We start from the raw sequence: 14,604 nt of genomic DNA, 5'->3' as shown, positions 1-14,604 counted from the left end.
ATTGTGTTCAATTCTGGTCGCCGCAGAATTAGATAAGGTGCAGAGAAGGGCGACGAAAATGATAAAGGGGATGGGACGACTTCCCTATGAGGAAAAGCTAAAGCGGCTGGGGCTCTTCAGCTTGAAGAAAAGATGTCAGAGGGGAGATATGATAGAGGTCTATAAAATAATGAGTGGAGTAGAACAGGTAGACATGAAGCGTCTGTTTCCGCTTTCCAAAAAAATACTAGGACTAGGGGGCATGCGATGAAGCTACAAAGTAGCAAATTTAAAAAGAATCGGATGAAAATTTTTCTTCACTCAAAGTATAATTCAACTCGAATTCGTTGCCAGAAAATCTGATAAAGGCAGATAGCTTAGCAGAGTTTAAAAAACGTTTGGATGGCTTCCTAAAGCAAAAGTCCATAGATCATTATTACATTAGCCAGGAAAATCCACTATTTCTGGGATAAGCAGCATAAAATGTTTTGAATTTTTTGGGGGATCTTGCCAGGTATTTGTGACCTGGATTGGCCACTGTTGGAAAAAGGATGTTGGGTTTGATGGACTTTTGGTCTGTCCCAGTATGGCAATACTTATGTACAACAAACAGGGTGAAATTAAACCACTTGTCTCAAGAAGAAAGCTGAACAACCTAGCATATTTTGTGCATTCAAATATCTTGCAGTTATTGGAAACAAATCAATGAACAAAGCCCTTTAGAGGCTAGTTAAGAAGGCTGCAAATGTTGTAGAAATGGGGGCTCCCAAAGCACCCAGGACACATGCAGTGGCAGATTATACTACTGGCTGACCCACTGAATGAATGCAATTTAGTGCTATTGTCTTTTCTATCATATTTCGTAGCTCCTTTCACAATTTTTTAGTCTGTAAACCATCGGAACCTGTGGCCAGATGAAGCGGTATGGTAAATCCTAACAAACATAGCAATGTTATTAACAGACCCACTCCCTTAATACGGCACAGTGCCATAGCTGATGTAAAATACAAGTGACTCATGTAGTAGGGCAGCTGCCTTTAAGCACTTACAGGCATTATAAGAAGGCAATCTATTTAAAATCCGATGGCTCAATTATGCAAAGGTACCAAGAGGAAGGAGCATTGCTTTTAACATTTTTGTCTGTTGGACCAGATGTGGTGAAGTTTGTCATTTTCCACCAGCTGGTAACTTAGGCCCTGATGCAGCCGTTTCCAGGCGAAACATGGCCATTTCGGCCACAGATGTCTGCCTTCTTATAACGTTTGCCTCTTGCTTTTATCCTCCATGTTGGATTTGGCGGACTGTTTGCCTTGGTGTTTTCTACTTAAGCACTTGCCTATGGGAAAATTAGGTTCTGACCGTGATAATTTTCTTTCCTTTACTCATAGCAGATGCAGCCATTACAGATCGGTTGTGTCCATCAAACAGCAGAGCGAGATAGAGAGCACACTTTTTTCAGTGCCTCATACCAGCTTGCTCCACTGCCTCTCTTCAGTATTTGAAGCTTCCAAAGCAGTATGGCAAACCGCAATGGGAATAACATGAGCTTTCCGCACAGCGAACGATGGCCCTACAACAAAGGGCATTAACTCAGAATGGAGGGAATGAAACATCCTCCCGGAGGGCATAAACTCATCCTCCACTGAGACATAACTGGAGGGAATAAACTCATCCTCCCGGAGGGAATAAACTCATCCTCCAAAACATGAAACTGGAGGGAATTAAGTCATCCTCCTTTAATTGAACAAGAATCCTGAAGACTGTTTTCCGACTTTCTCCCAAGGACGGAATCTCCAAGAAACATGAACAGAACCTGAAATAGATTTACAGCAGATAGCAATCAGACAGGGAGGGATCATGGCTGCATCTGCTATGACTAAAGGAAAGAAAATTATCACGGTAAGAACCTAATTTTCCCTTCCTTGTCATCAAGCAGATGCAGCCATTACAGATGGGATGTATCAAAGCAATCCCTAGATAGGGTGGGAACAAGCCACACCACGCGCCAGCACTTGCGCTCCAAAATGTGCGTTCCTCCTGGCAGCCACATCCAGCCTGTAATGTCGGGCAAAACAGCTTAGAAGCCCATGTTGCTGCACTACAAATCTCTTGGAGAGAGTGCTCCAGTTTCAGCCCAAGAAGAGGAAATTCCTCTAGTGGAATGCGCCTTAAAGGCATCAGGCGGAGGCCGGCCGGCAAGCAAATAAGCTGAAAAGATAGATTCTTTAAGCCAGCGGGCAATAGTGGCTTTAGACGCTGGAGACCCTCTGCGAGGACCTGATAGCAAAACAAACAGATGATCAGAGGTCCTGAAAGAGTTAGTAACTCGCAGATACTGCAGCAGAGTCCTGCACACGTCCAACAGGTGCAATTGCCCAAAAGATTCTGGAAACTCCTCCTTGACAAAGGAGGGCAAGAAAATAGGTTGGTTTAGGTGAAACGCTGAAACAACCATAGGCAAGAAGGAAGGCACGGTCCGAACCGTGACCCCGGACTCTGAAAATTGCAGAAAAGTGTCTCTACAGGACAGCGCCTGGAGCTCTGACACCCGTCTCGCCGAAGTAATGGCCACTAAAAAGATGGCCTTCAATGTCAAATCTGTCTCTGAAGCACGCCAAAGCGGTTCAAAGGGAGCACCCTGAAGGGCTTTCAGCACTAGCCCCAGGTTCCAAGCTGGACAAGGTGCACGCAAGGGAGGACGGAACCGAAGCACCCCTCTAAGAAACTGTGCCACATCTGGATGAGCAGCTAAAGACACGCCTTCAACCTTGCCACACAGGGAGGCCGACGCTGCCACTTGCACCCGCAGGGAATTATAGGCCAAGCCTTTTTGTACACTATCCTGCAAAAAGTCCAGAATCGGCGAGTCAGGAGCCCGCAGGGGTGTGATCTCTTTGGAAGCACACCAGACTTCAAACTGGCGCCAAATCCTGGCATAAGCCACGGAAGTGGTACGCTTGCGGGCTTGCAGGAGAGTGGTAATTACTTTATTGGAATAGCCTTTGTCTCTCAATTGCACCCTCTCAATCGCCAGGCCATAAGACCAAATCGGCCGGCGTCCTCCATGGTCAACGGACCTTGTGAAAACAGGTTGGGAACCAGAGGTAACTGAAGGGGATCCTGTACGAGCATCTGTCGGAGGTCCGCATACCAAGGCCTACTGGGCCAATCCGGGGTGACAAGAACCACTTCTCCTGGATGCAGCCGAATCTGCAGGAGCACTCGCCCTATCAAGGGCCACGAAGGGAGCACATACAGTAGGCTCGGAGGCCAGGGTTGAGCCAAGGCATCCAAGCCCACCGAGCGAAGATCTCTCCGTCTGCTGAAAAAGCACGGGACTTTGGCATTGATGCTTGTCGCCATTAGATCCATCACGGGCTTGCCCCACTTGGCACATATCTGCAGGAATACTTCGTCTACAAGTTCCCACTCCGCTGGATCTGATGCCTGCTTAGATAATCGGCTTGCACGTTGCTCTGACCTGCAATGTGAGCTGCCGACAGAAACTGTAGATGCAGCTCGGCCCAGTGGCAAATTTGTTCGGCCTGCGCGGCTAGAGCTCTGCACTGAGTGCCGCCTTGTCGATTTATGTAGGCCACTGCTGTCGTGTTGTCCGACATCACTCTGACAGCCAATTCTTCCAGGGTCACTTGAAAAGCCAGAAACACCACTTTCAACTCTACGCGGTTGATAGACCACTCCGACTCCTCGGGTGTCCATAGACCCTGGGCATGCTTCCCCTTGCAATGTGCGCCCCAGCCTTTCAGACTGGCATCTGTCACCACTACGCACCAATCGGGGAGCGCCAGCGGCATTCCTCGCCGCAGCATGCTGTCCGAGAGCCACCACTCCATAATGAGTCGGGCCGCAGGGAGCCAAGAGAGTCTGCATTGATAATCATGAGATACTGGAGACCATCTTTGGAGTAGAGCATACTGAGAGTAGAGGTCTCAGGTGCGCTCTCGCCCAGGGCACCAGTTCCATGGTGGCCGTCATCGATCCAAGCAGCTGGACAATGTCCCAAGCTCACGGGTGGGGCATCCTCAGGAGCAGACGGACCTGATTCTGAAGCTTGCACCGCCTTTGCTCGGGTAGGTACACATAACCCGAGGCTGTGTCGAACCTGGCCCCCAAATATTCTAGAGACTGCGAGGGGGTCAGGTGACTTTTGGCCAAATTGACGACCCAGCCCAGAGATTGAAGGACTGCGACCACTCTGGCTGTTTCATGCTGACTCTCTGCAGCAGAGTTTGCTCGAATGAGCCAGTCGTCCAGGTACAGGTGAACCCGAATACCCTCTCGCCTTAAAAAGGCAGCTACTACCACCATAACCTTCAAAAAGGTGCGGGGAGCTGTGGCGAGGCCAAAAGGCAAGGCCCGAAACTGGAAATGCTTTCCCATCACCGCAAACCTCAGAAACTTCTGGTGCAGGGGCCAAATTGGTATGTGCAAGTAAGCTTCTTTCAGGTCCAGAGACGTGAGAAACTCTCCTGGCTGTACCGCTGTAATGACGGAGCACAGGTTTCCATGTGAAAATGCCGCACTCTCAGGGACTTGTTTAATTCTTTTAAGCCCAGAATAGTGCGAAAAGACCCTCCTTTTCGCGGCACCACAAAGTAGATGGAGTAGCGGCCGCAGCCGTGTTCGGCGGGAGGTACCGGGAACACGGCGCCTATCTGAATCAGACCTTGCAAAGTCTCCTCTACCGCCGCCCGTTTGGCGGCAGAACCGCATCGGGACTCCACAAACACGTCTCTTACAGGGGCGTCGAATTCTATTCTGAAACCGTCTCTAATCAGGTCCAAGACCCACTGATCTGAGGAAATGTTGGCCCACTCCTCGGTAAAGAGGGAAAGATGTCCTCCGATGACAGGACTCGAGGAGAGGGCCGGCGCACCATCATTGAGAGGGTCGCCCCTGAACTCCAGGCCTTGAGCCAGTGGCTGTGGAACGTTTGTCCGAGCGAAAGAGTTCCTCTGCTGAAAACGGGCACGAGAAGTGAACCCAGCAGAACGCCCCGGGCGGTACCTTCGAGCTTCACGGAAGCGAGGTCTGTAAGAGGAGTGGACCCTTAGAGGAAGGCCGAGGCCTATCTTTGAGCAAGCGCTGGGGTTTAGCCTCACCCAGGCCCTTCACAATTTTCTCCAACTCCTCACCAAACAGGAGAAGGCCTTGAAAGGGCAACTTCACCAACCTTTGCTTAGAGGCCATGTCCGCCGCCCAATGCCGTAGCCAAAGAAGACGGTGAGCCGCCACTGCTACTGCCATGTGTTTAGCCGAAGCTGTCAATATCATAAAGGGCATCAGCAAGAAAGGACAAGGCCGACTCCATCCGCGGAGCCACATCTGAAAAGGGATCCGCTCCATCACCGGGCTGTTCCACTGCCTGTTGCAATCAAGCCAGGCAGGCTCTAGTAGCATAACAACTGCATGCAGACGCCCGAATAGCGAGACCTGCAATTTCAAATGACCGTTTAAGTCAGTCTACGGTCTTGAATATCCTTCAGGGCAACACCTCCTTCAACAGGGAAGGTAGTTCTCTTTGTCACAGCTGTGACTAGGGCATCCACTTTAGGCATAGCAAAGCGAGCCATATGCTCCTCACTCAGAGGGTATAATTGCCCCATAGCCCTGGAAACTTTCAAAGGTCCCTCGGGGTCTGCCCATTGAGCCGAAATAAGGTCTTGGAAGGAGTCATGAAAAAGAAAGGCTCGAGCAGGCTTTTTGGTACTATCCATCCTAGGATTCACAGAGGAGGCTGTGCCACTGGCAGGGTCCTCAATAGAGAGCCTGGCAGCTCATCACGGTGGAAAATCCTCACCGCGGAGGGATCGTCCAGATCCTGCGTCACTTCTGCACCAGACTCTGGCTCCTCAGACCATGAAGGCCTGCCAGAGTCCTCCGAATCCTCGCAACCCGACCACGGGGGGGGGGGGGGGGGGGGGGGAATGGAGGTGCAGCACTCTCTGAAGGGGAAAGAGCCCTTCTGCGCTTCATATTCTGCCAATTATCAGGGAATAATGCCTCAGAGGGCATACCCAGGCTAGAATCCACCGGGGGGGGGGGGGGGGGGGGCATTAGAAGAGGCCCCTGCCGGGCTTTGTGGGAGAGCTCTTTTAAGCATGTATGCTTTATGCATTAATAAGACAAAATCAGGGGAGAAAAACTCACCCTGGGCACCCGGATCTCTGCCGGGGCTAGTAGCTCTCATATCAGCCTCACAACGAGGCCTCCCCCCTGGCTCTGGTCTCTCCGTCTCAGCGGAGGTCGCGCCATGTGGTAAATTCAAAATGGCGCCCGCTGCCAGCTCAGAACGCGAAGAACCGTCGCTCGCCATGCTCGGGCCGGCTCTAACGTCTGTACAGCACGATTTACAGAGCCCCGCTGCTGATCTGCACTTGCCACACTTGGAACAGCGTTTTACTGTCTCCGCAGCCATTGCCGAAAACGGCGGTAAAATTCAAAATGGCGGTTTGCGCCAAATCGCCCCAATCGTGGGCTGCTCTATGTGTCTTTAGGTTTAGAAATGCACATAGAAGTGATTCCCTTACATTACAGTCTCTTTCATAATAGAGGAGACACTCTGATGACAAAACAGCTAGTTTATCATATTAGATATCATGCAGGCTAACAATCCTACTAACTCAGATCTTAGGTTTGTTTCCTGGACTGTGAAAGGCTTAAAACATCCTGTTAAGCGTAAAAAAGTTTTCACTCATCTAAAAAAGCTTAAACCCTCTATTATCTTCCTGCAAGAAACTCATATACCTAGCTTAAACAAATTTATATCTCCTTACAACTGGATATCACACTCTATTGACTCCCCTTCTCTGGGCAGGAAAAATGGAGTCCCAATATTATTTCACAAAAAGCTTCAACTCAACATAATTGAGCAACTGGCTGACAGTGATGGACGCTGATTAATTATCAGAGCAGAGATCTCTCCTCAACCGCTCTTATTAGTAAACTAGTAAAAAAGGCTCGTTTCCGAAACCAATGAAACGGGCGCTAGCATGTGGCTTTTTTGTGTGTGTGTGTATGTGTCACAGAATTATTGTGTGTGAGGGTGGGGTGTGTGTGCAGGTTGTTGATGTGTGTCTTTTTTTGTTTTGTTTTTTGTTTGGGGGGTTGGGGGATGTGCTGTGCTGGCAAAGTGGGATGGATTGGTGTGTGGCTTTGAGGGTGTGTTTCTGTTGTATTGTGTGTGTGTGGTTTTGTCTGTCAAGGAGGTTTGTGTCTTTCTGTTGGTGAAATGTAAATGTGGTTGTAGGGGGGGGTCAGCCTTTGCTGAGTGGTGGATTGTTTTTTCTGGGGGGTTTTTTTGTGTTGTGCTGAGGCAGCAGTGTTGTTTTAGATGGGCAGAAGGTAGAGAAGCACGTTCTTGGTCTGTTGGTATTTTTTGGCCATTTCAGGGCTGCTGTAGGGGAACGCTGGAAGAGAAATGTGCTGTGGGAAGCAGCGCCGTCTTTTTCCGTTGGGCTGGGGTTCTGGGCATCCTGGAGGTGGGAGACGGCTTGCCTGAGGACGGGGATGGTTGTTTTAAGTTGGCGGAAGGGAGAGGAGTACGGTCTCGGGCCATCGGGGGGAGATTCAGGTATGTTCAGTCCATTTCAGGCCGGCTGCAGGGGAATGCTGGACATTTATGTGCTGCTGGAAGCAGCGCCATCTTTTTCCAGGTGCTCAGGGAATCCCCGGGGTGGGAGATGGCTTGCCTGAGGCTGGGGATGGTTGGGCACGGCCGCTTCGGCAAAAGGGGAAGAGGAAGGGGGTGGGGAGTTACCTGCAGCCGCCTGAGAAACCATGTATTCTTTGTTTGTTTTGTATTATTAGTTTGCATTTCTGTTGAAGAAAGAGTGGATGCCTTTCGAATGATGGAGGTGGTGCGTCAGTGTGCTGTTGTTTCGTTAGTTTAGCAGCCAGTCTCCAGCGATTCCTAGGCAGGGAAGGAGCCCCCTTCCTTGGTTGCTGTTTGCTGCTGGCTGGGTCGCAGGTAATCCTTCCAGCTGGGCCTCAGCTTGTCCTGTTCACCCACGTCCCAGATGGTGAGGGGCATGCTGTTCTCTGGCTCCACGTCAAGCGAACCCAAATATAGTCTGTGCTATAGGCCCTCCGGCACTCTTCAGTACCGGCATTAGGCATTTTAAAATTTCTCTCCCCCCCCCCCCCCCCCCCCCCCCCCCCCCCCCGGGTTCTGTGCTCTCCGTGCTGCACAGATAATGAGCCGTTCTGCTGGTGAATGCTCCTTCCTTATTGCCATGTAGTTTCTTCTGATAGGTCCGTCTTACGTCGCCTAGCGTTGCCTGGGAACGGTTTTGTGATTTTCCTTTGTGTTTCAGAACGTTGAGGGTGTTTTTTCTGATTGGTCCATCATGTGAGGGCGGGGCAGAGAGACATGGTTAGTGTTGTGGCTTCACCACCATGAACTGACGAACCCTTCAGGGAGTGACTGAGTGACTTCAGAACCTTGTCTTCAGAATGTTGAGGGTGAGTTTTATTATAGTAGATATTTATGCACCTAATAATGATTCCCCAGATTTCTTTCAAACATTATTTCGCACAATATCCTCCTTTGAACCAATCCCAATACTTATCTCTGGAGATTTCAATCTCCCTTTAGATAAATGGCTTGACAAAAGCTCTCCCTCTTCAAATGCCAACATCACACTACACTCCTTAATGTCTCAATATAATTTAATAGATCCATGGAGAACATCCTTTCCTGATAAAAGAGATTACACTTACTTTTCTCCTCCTCACAGCACTTTCTCTAGAATTGATTACTTTCTTATATCTGCCACCCTACTCCCTTCGGTCACAAAAACTGATATCCATCCGATAGTCATCTCTGACCATGCTCCCATTTCTCTAAATATGCTTTCATTGCAATCATGCTCTTCCAAATCCCCTATTTGGCATCTCAACACCAATCTCCTCCAAGATGATAACATTAAAACTTGCCTCATAGTCTTTATTAATGAGTTTTTCCAAAACAATTCAACAGATAATTTATCCCCCATTGTTATATGGGAAGCATTTAAAGCAATACGTAGAGGTGAATTAATTTCTATAGTGGACTTCAAAAGGAAAGAACAAATTAATCTAAGTGGTAACCTAGAAAAGCAAATTAAAGAACTTGAAGGCAAATTTATTAGCACACAAGATAAACAACTATTAAACAAAATATGTCAGCTCAAATACGAACACAATAAACTGACAAGTAAAATGGCTTTGCAAGAGATCTTTCACACTAAAACACAATACTACACAGGAGGAAACAAAAGCGGCAAGTTACTAGCTAATTATCTAAAACATAAAAGCAAAACCCAAATCCCCTCAGTAAAAAACAACAAAAACAAAATAGTTTTGTCGACCACTGAAATTTTGAATTCTTTCCATCACTTTTATAAAGAATTGTACACCTCAGAAACAGATGATGACCCTGATAAAATTAAAAATTTCTTGTCTAAGTTAACCCAACCACAATGGTCACCTTCAGATAACAACTTTCTATTGGAACCATTTAACTCGCGAGAAATTATGCAAGCCCTCAAGGATCTTCCATCCCATAAAGCACCTGGTCCTGATGGTATTCCTGTCAAGTTTTATAAATTGTTTACAAACCCACTCCTCCTGACCTTCACACAACTCTTCAACTCTCTAAATCCCTTAGCTGCTTCATCCAGCAGATTTACAGATGCTATTATCACAGTCATTCCAAAACCTAATAAAGACCCTCAGTTTGTACAAATTAAAGGCCAATTTCCCTTCTTAACTCAGACTACAACATCTATGCAAAACTATTAGCAGATTGAAGATCATACATAAAGTCATTTCTACCAACCAAATTGGCTTTATGCCAAATAGATTAATATCAGACAATACTAGACTATTCTTCCAACTATCACATATTGCCAAATCTCAAAATTGCCCTATCATCGCTATGTCATTAGATGCTGAAAAAGCATTTGACAGAGTAGAATGGCAATACATATTCAGTGTCCTAGAGTGGTTCGGTGCAGCACCTGATTTTGTCACAAAAATTAAAGTACTCTGCTCAAAACCCACAGCCAAAATTATTTCTAACAATCATCTATCTGACAAAATTTATCTCCATACAGGCGCTCATCAGGGCTGCCCTCTTTCACCTTATTTATTCAATCTAGCATTAGAACCCCTCATCATAGCTATCTCTTCTCAATCCAACATCACAGAAATAACATTTAAAAATACTCTATTTAAAATATCAGCATATGCTGATATATTGTTATACATTTCTAATCCCCAGACTTCGTTATCATTACTATTCTCCCTGATTCACTCTTTCTACGATCTCGGGTTATAAAATCAATCAGGCCACAACTGAAGTGTTACCACTTAATATCCATGCAGTACCTAGCTTAATCAAACCCTTTAATCTCATATGGTCCTCAAAGAAAATCAAATATCTTGGTATAGATCTACAACACTACACAGAACAAGACACCATTGAATACAATAGCGAAAGCATACTTAAATTCTTAAAAGATCTCGTATTAAAATGGCATCCTCTACACATCTCCTGGTGGGGCAGAATCGAAACCATCAAAATGATTATCTCCCCTAAAATAAACTTCATTTTGAGTATGATCCCAATGTTATTTCAAAGCTCATTTTACAAACAAGTGGACAAACTTTTGACTTCTTTCCTATGGAAAAATAAGATGCCCAGAATATCACTGAAAAAACTCAAGGCCCCAAAAGAAAATTTTGGCTTAACATTCCCTGATTTCCTATTATATCATAAGGCATTTATCACACAACAAGGTTGCTATTGGTTTCTTGCAGATGAAGATTACACACCAATTTGGCTTCAACTAGAGTGACTTATATCCTCCCCAACACCACTATATCTAACTATTTATATGTCAAATGTCTCCTCCAAAATGGAAAGCTCAGTCATACACAACACCAAAATCTGCTTACTGAATTTAGATAAAACACTAGATCACCCAATCCACAATACTTTACAAATACCTATTTGGAATAATCCCAAATTTCGTATTAACCAAAAAACATTCCTATGGAAATCATGGACTGACCGTGGAATCTGGACCATTGAGGACTTATGTATAAAGGGACAGACTAACTTACTAACATTCCAAGAACTTAATACAAATAAACACATTCCCAAAGAGCACTTCTTCCAATGGATGCAATTATCACACTGCATCAGATCCACAAATATACTCAATTCTATTAGTACTCATGAGCCCTCTCTCTATATCGCCACAACCTTAATCAACAATGGACACGTAGCTTCATCTATATACAAGTTTTTGCTCTCTCAACAGTAACACTCAGAGAAACATGGAAAACAGATGTTGATCAAATCATCCCACATTCTGAGCATTCAAGGAGCATGCACATTCTGAGCATGTGGAGATCCTTGATTAGGTCCATGTCTTCTGCTACCATCATGCAGTCTATGTTTTTCTGTACCATAGAGTCACCTGGACCCCACTTAAGCTCCATGTTGCTAAATTGGCAGAATCTAACCTGTGTTGGCATTGTCAACTACAAATTGGTACACTTGTTCATATGTTATATGAATGCGATCAAATCAAAAAATGTTGGCAGGGGTTATAGAAAACCATATGCTCTATATTTCATATTAATGTTAATCTCACTGCCTCTTTAATCTTATTTAAATCTTGCTCTCCTCAAATCTCTCTGCCAAATCAACATCGAGTCTTGTTTGATATCTTAATTACTATTGGTCAATCTATGATACTTAGCTTTGTATTTTCATTTTGTCATTTTGGATTAAGGGGGTAAAAAAAAAAAAAGAGGTGAATGATACCCTCATCGCAAAATGTTACAAAAACCACTAAAGGACAGATATTTATAGCAACATCAAAAATCAAGGTTAAAACTAGTGTTTCAAAAGCAATCTCACCTTAAATCTTTTATCCTGAAGAACTTTCTTAATAGCCACCAGTTCTCCTGAATCACAAAGTTTGGCTTGATAAACAACTCCAAAGACCCATTTCCAATCACCTTGGTGTCTGTGTAGCTAACTTCCTGCGGCCTGTCCGGACCCTGGCCAGGGGTTGCTACCACAGTTGTCACTTTGCTGCCGTCTTTGTCCCCTGAAAAAGAAAATGGACATATATTTAAAGTCTTGAAAGTTTCAATATATTTCTCAAGGTTTTACAAATTATAATTTTCAACAATAAAACATATTCCAAATATTTGCTTAGGTTTAAGTATGGTGGTAATGTGGTAACAGAGCTGGGCAGCTGATTATCCACATTTCTATGGGCCAGTCAGAAGAATAAATTAGAGAATGACACAGGAACAAAGTTTGTCCCCATCCCCACTCTGTCCCCGCAAACAAACTCCACTGCGCTAGATCCATCATTTTCGATAAGACAATCACTTGCTTTCTGTATGAGATTTTGTACAGTTGCAGGGACAGGTTGGGGATGGGGACAAGATTGAGGTCCCAAGAAGGAAAGGAAGGACAAAAGGGGGGGAGGGGTCGCAGATGTACCACCCGCTTCAGAAACTGAGCTACCTTTCTAAGCAAAGCCAGAAAGATGCTCTTCCCCTTCTCCTGAAAGCTAGACAATGCAGCCACTTGAATCAACAGGGAGCTCAAGGCCTGCCCCTACCCCAGGCCCTGTTACAGAAAACCCATCAAACTGGGAACCAGAGCCCTCCAAGGAGATAGGGACCGTACCTTGTACCACAATTCAAACACACGTGAGACCTTGACATAAGCCAGGGACATAGAGAACTTCCTGCAGCGCAGCAGGGTAGAAAGCACTACGGGGGAACCCCACAATTCTCTAATCATCACCTCTTAATGACCATACCATAAGCCAAAAGGGGTCCGGATCCTCCATTTCTACCTGTACTCACTGGAGTAGAGCCCAGCCCCTGGATAACAGAAGCGGATCCTCCACCAGCAGATGCCTGAAATCCACATACCAAGGTCTGCAAGGCCAATCTGATGCCACCAGCAAAAATAAATGAGGAGGACGTGCAACCCTGGGCAACAACCAATGAGAGGCCATGGCAAAAGATTGATTTTTTTTTTTTTTTTTTTTTTGGGAGGGGGGGGAAGGGGGGTTGAGTCCACTACAGCCAAGGCAGTACCAGGGCATCTATCTTATGAGAGGCCAGGTCTCTCCAATGACTGACAAGCACTCCGCCTTCACACCGGCTCTGGATGCCATCGAGTAAAACTGAGGAGGCCCCTGCAGTCCACAAGGAGCTGGAAGGCCTGAAGTCCCAGCTCCCATTTTCCCGGATCCAGGAGAAAGTCCACCTGCACACTGTCTTTGTCTGCAATATGGACCGCTGAGAGAGCCTGCAGATGCGTCTCTGCCCACTGACAGACTCTCCGCCTCCAAGGCCACCGTCAGACTCCCGGTTCAGCTCTGCTTGTTGATGTATGCCACCTCCATGGCACTATCCGAAAGCACTCTGACCACTTTCCCTTCCAAGAGAAGCTGAAACTAGAGTCAGTCGGACCGCCCAGGTCTCTAGGTGGTTCATGAACCAGGATGCCTCCTGGCCTGACCAGGATTCCCTGTGCCGCACGCCCAAGACTTTGAGCTCCTCGACAGAGAAGTCTTGCATCCATGGTGACCAGCTGAGGATCCAGAAGGACCCCTTTTGAATGGTAAACTGGATTGTCCCACTGGGCCAGACTGAGCCTCACCCTAGGTACGAGCAGGTAAGAACGATGGATACCCTGAGAAAGCAGCACCAATCAGGACAAGGCGGCTTGCTGTAGCGGAGGCATGCAAGCCCTCTCCGATGGCACCATCTCCAGACTCACAGACTTGAGGCCCAAGAGTTACAAGTAATCCCAAACTGTGGGCTCTGGGAGATTGCAGAACTGGTGCAACTGTGTCCAGAGCATTTCTGTCCGCTCCTCTAGAAGAAAAACCATCCCTCTGGCCATGTCAAAGCGGACCTCAAGATACTCCAGGAACTGAGAAAGGGCCAGATGGCTCATGGGCCAGTCCACTACACAGCTCAGGGCTTCCAGGAGGGAAGGGAAAATTAGGTTCTTACCGTGATAATTTTCTTTCCTTTAGTCATAGCAGATGCAGCCATTACAGATGGGTTGTGTCCATCAACCAGCAGAGGGAGATAGAGAGCACACTTTTTACAGTACCTCATACCAGCTTGCTCCACTGCCTCTCTTCAGTATTTGAAGCTTCCAAAGCAGTATGGCAAACCGCAATGGGAAAAACATAAGCTTTCCTCACAGCGAACGATGGCCCTACAACAAAGCGAATGCTACATACCTGTAGAAGGTATTCTCCGAGGACAGCAGGCTGATGGTTCTCACTGATGGGTGACGTCCACGGCAGCCCCTCCAATCGGAACACTTTACTAGCAAAGGCCTTTGCTAGTCCTCGCGCACCGCACATGCGCGGCCGTCTTCCCGCCCGAACCGGCTCGTGTTCGTCAGTCCCATATGTAGCAAGACAAACAAGGGAAGACACAACTCCAAAGGGGAGGCGGGCGGGTTTGTGAGAACAATCAGCCTGCTGTCCTCGGAGAATACCTTCTACGGGTATGTAGCATTCGCTTTCTCCGAGGACAAGCAGGCTGCTTGTTCTCACT

The 14,604-nt window shown here is 46.7% G+C and overlaps 1 protein-coding gene across 1 annotated transcript in view; it reads right to left on the bottom strand.

Annotated features, from left to right (window-relative positions):
- GSK3B (glycogen synthase kinase 3 beta) overlaps positions 1-14,604 on the bottom strand; it is a 362,942-nt gene that overhangs the window by 211,990 nt on the left and 136,348 nt on the right. Inside the window, 2 exon segments of the mRNA XM_030203995.1 lie at positions 11,915-12,000; positions 12,003-12,107. Coding sequence (XP_030059855.1) covers positions 11,915-12,000; positions 12,003-12,107 — 191 coding nt within the window.

Source organism: Microcaecilia unicolor, chromosome 5, assembly GCF_901765095.1.
Source record: "Microcaecilia unicolor chromosome 5, aMicUni1.1, whole genome shotgun sequence".
NCBI classification, from domain to species: Eukaryota; Metazoa; Chordata; class Amphibia; order Gymnophiona; family Siphonopidae; genus Microcaecilia; species Microcaecilia unicolor.
Note: the sequence above shows the minus strand (reverse complement) of the source record. Positions and strands in the feature narration are given on the sequence as shown.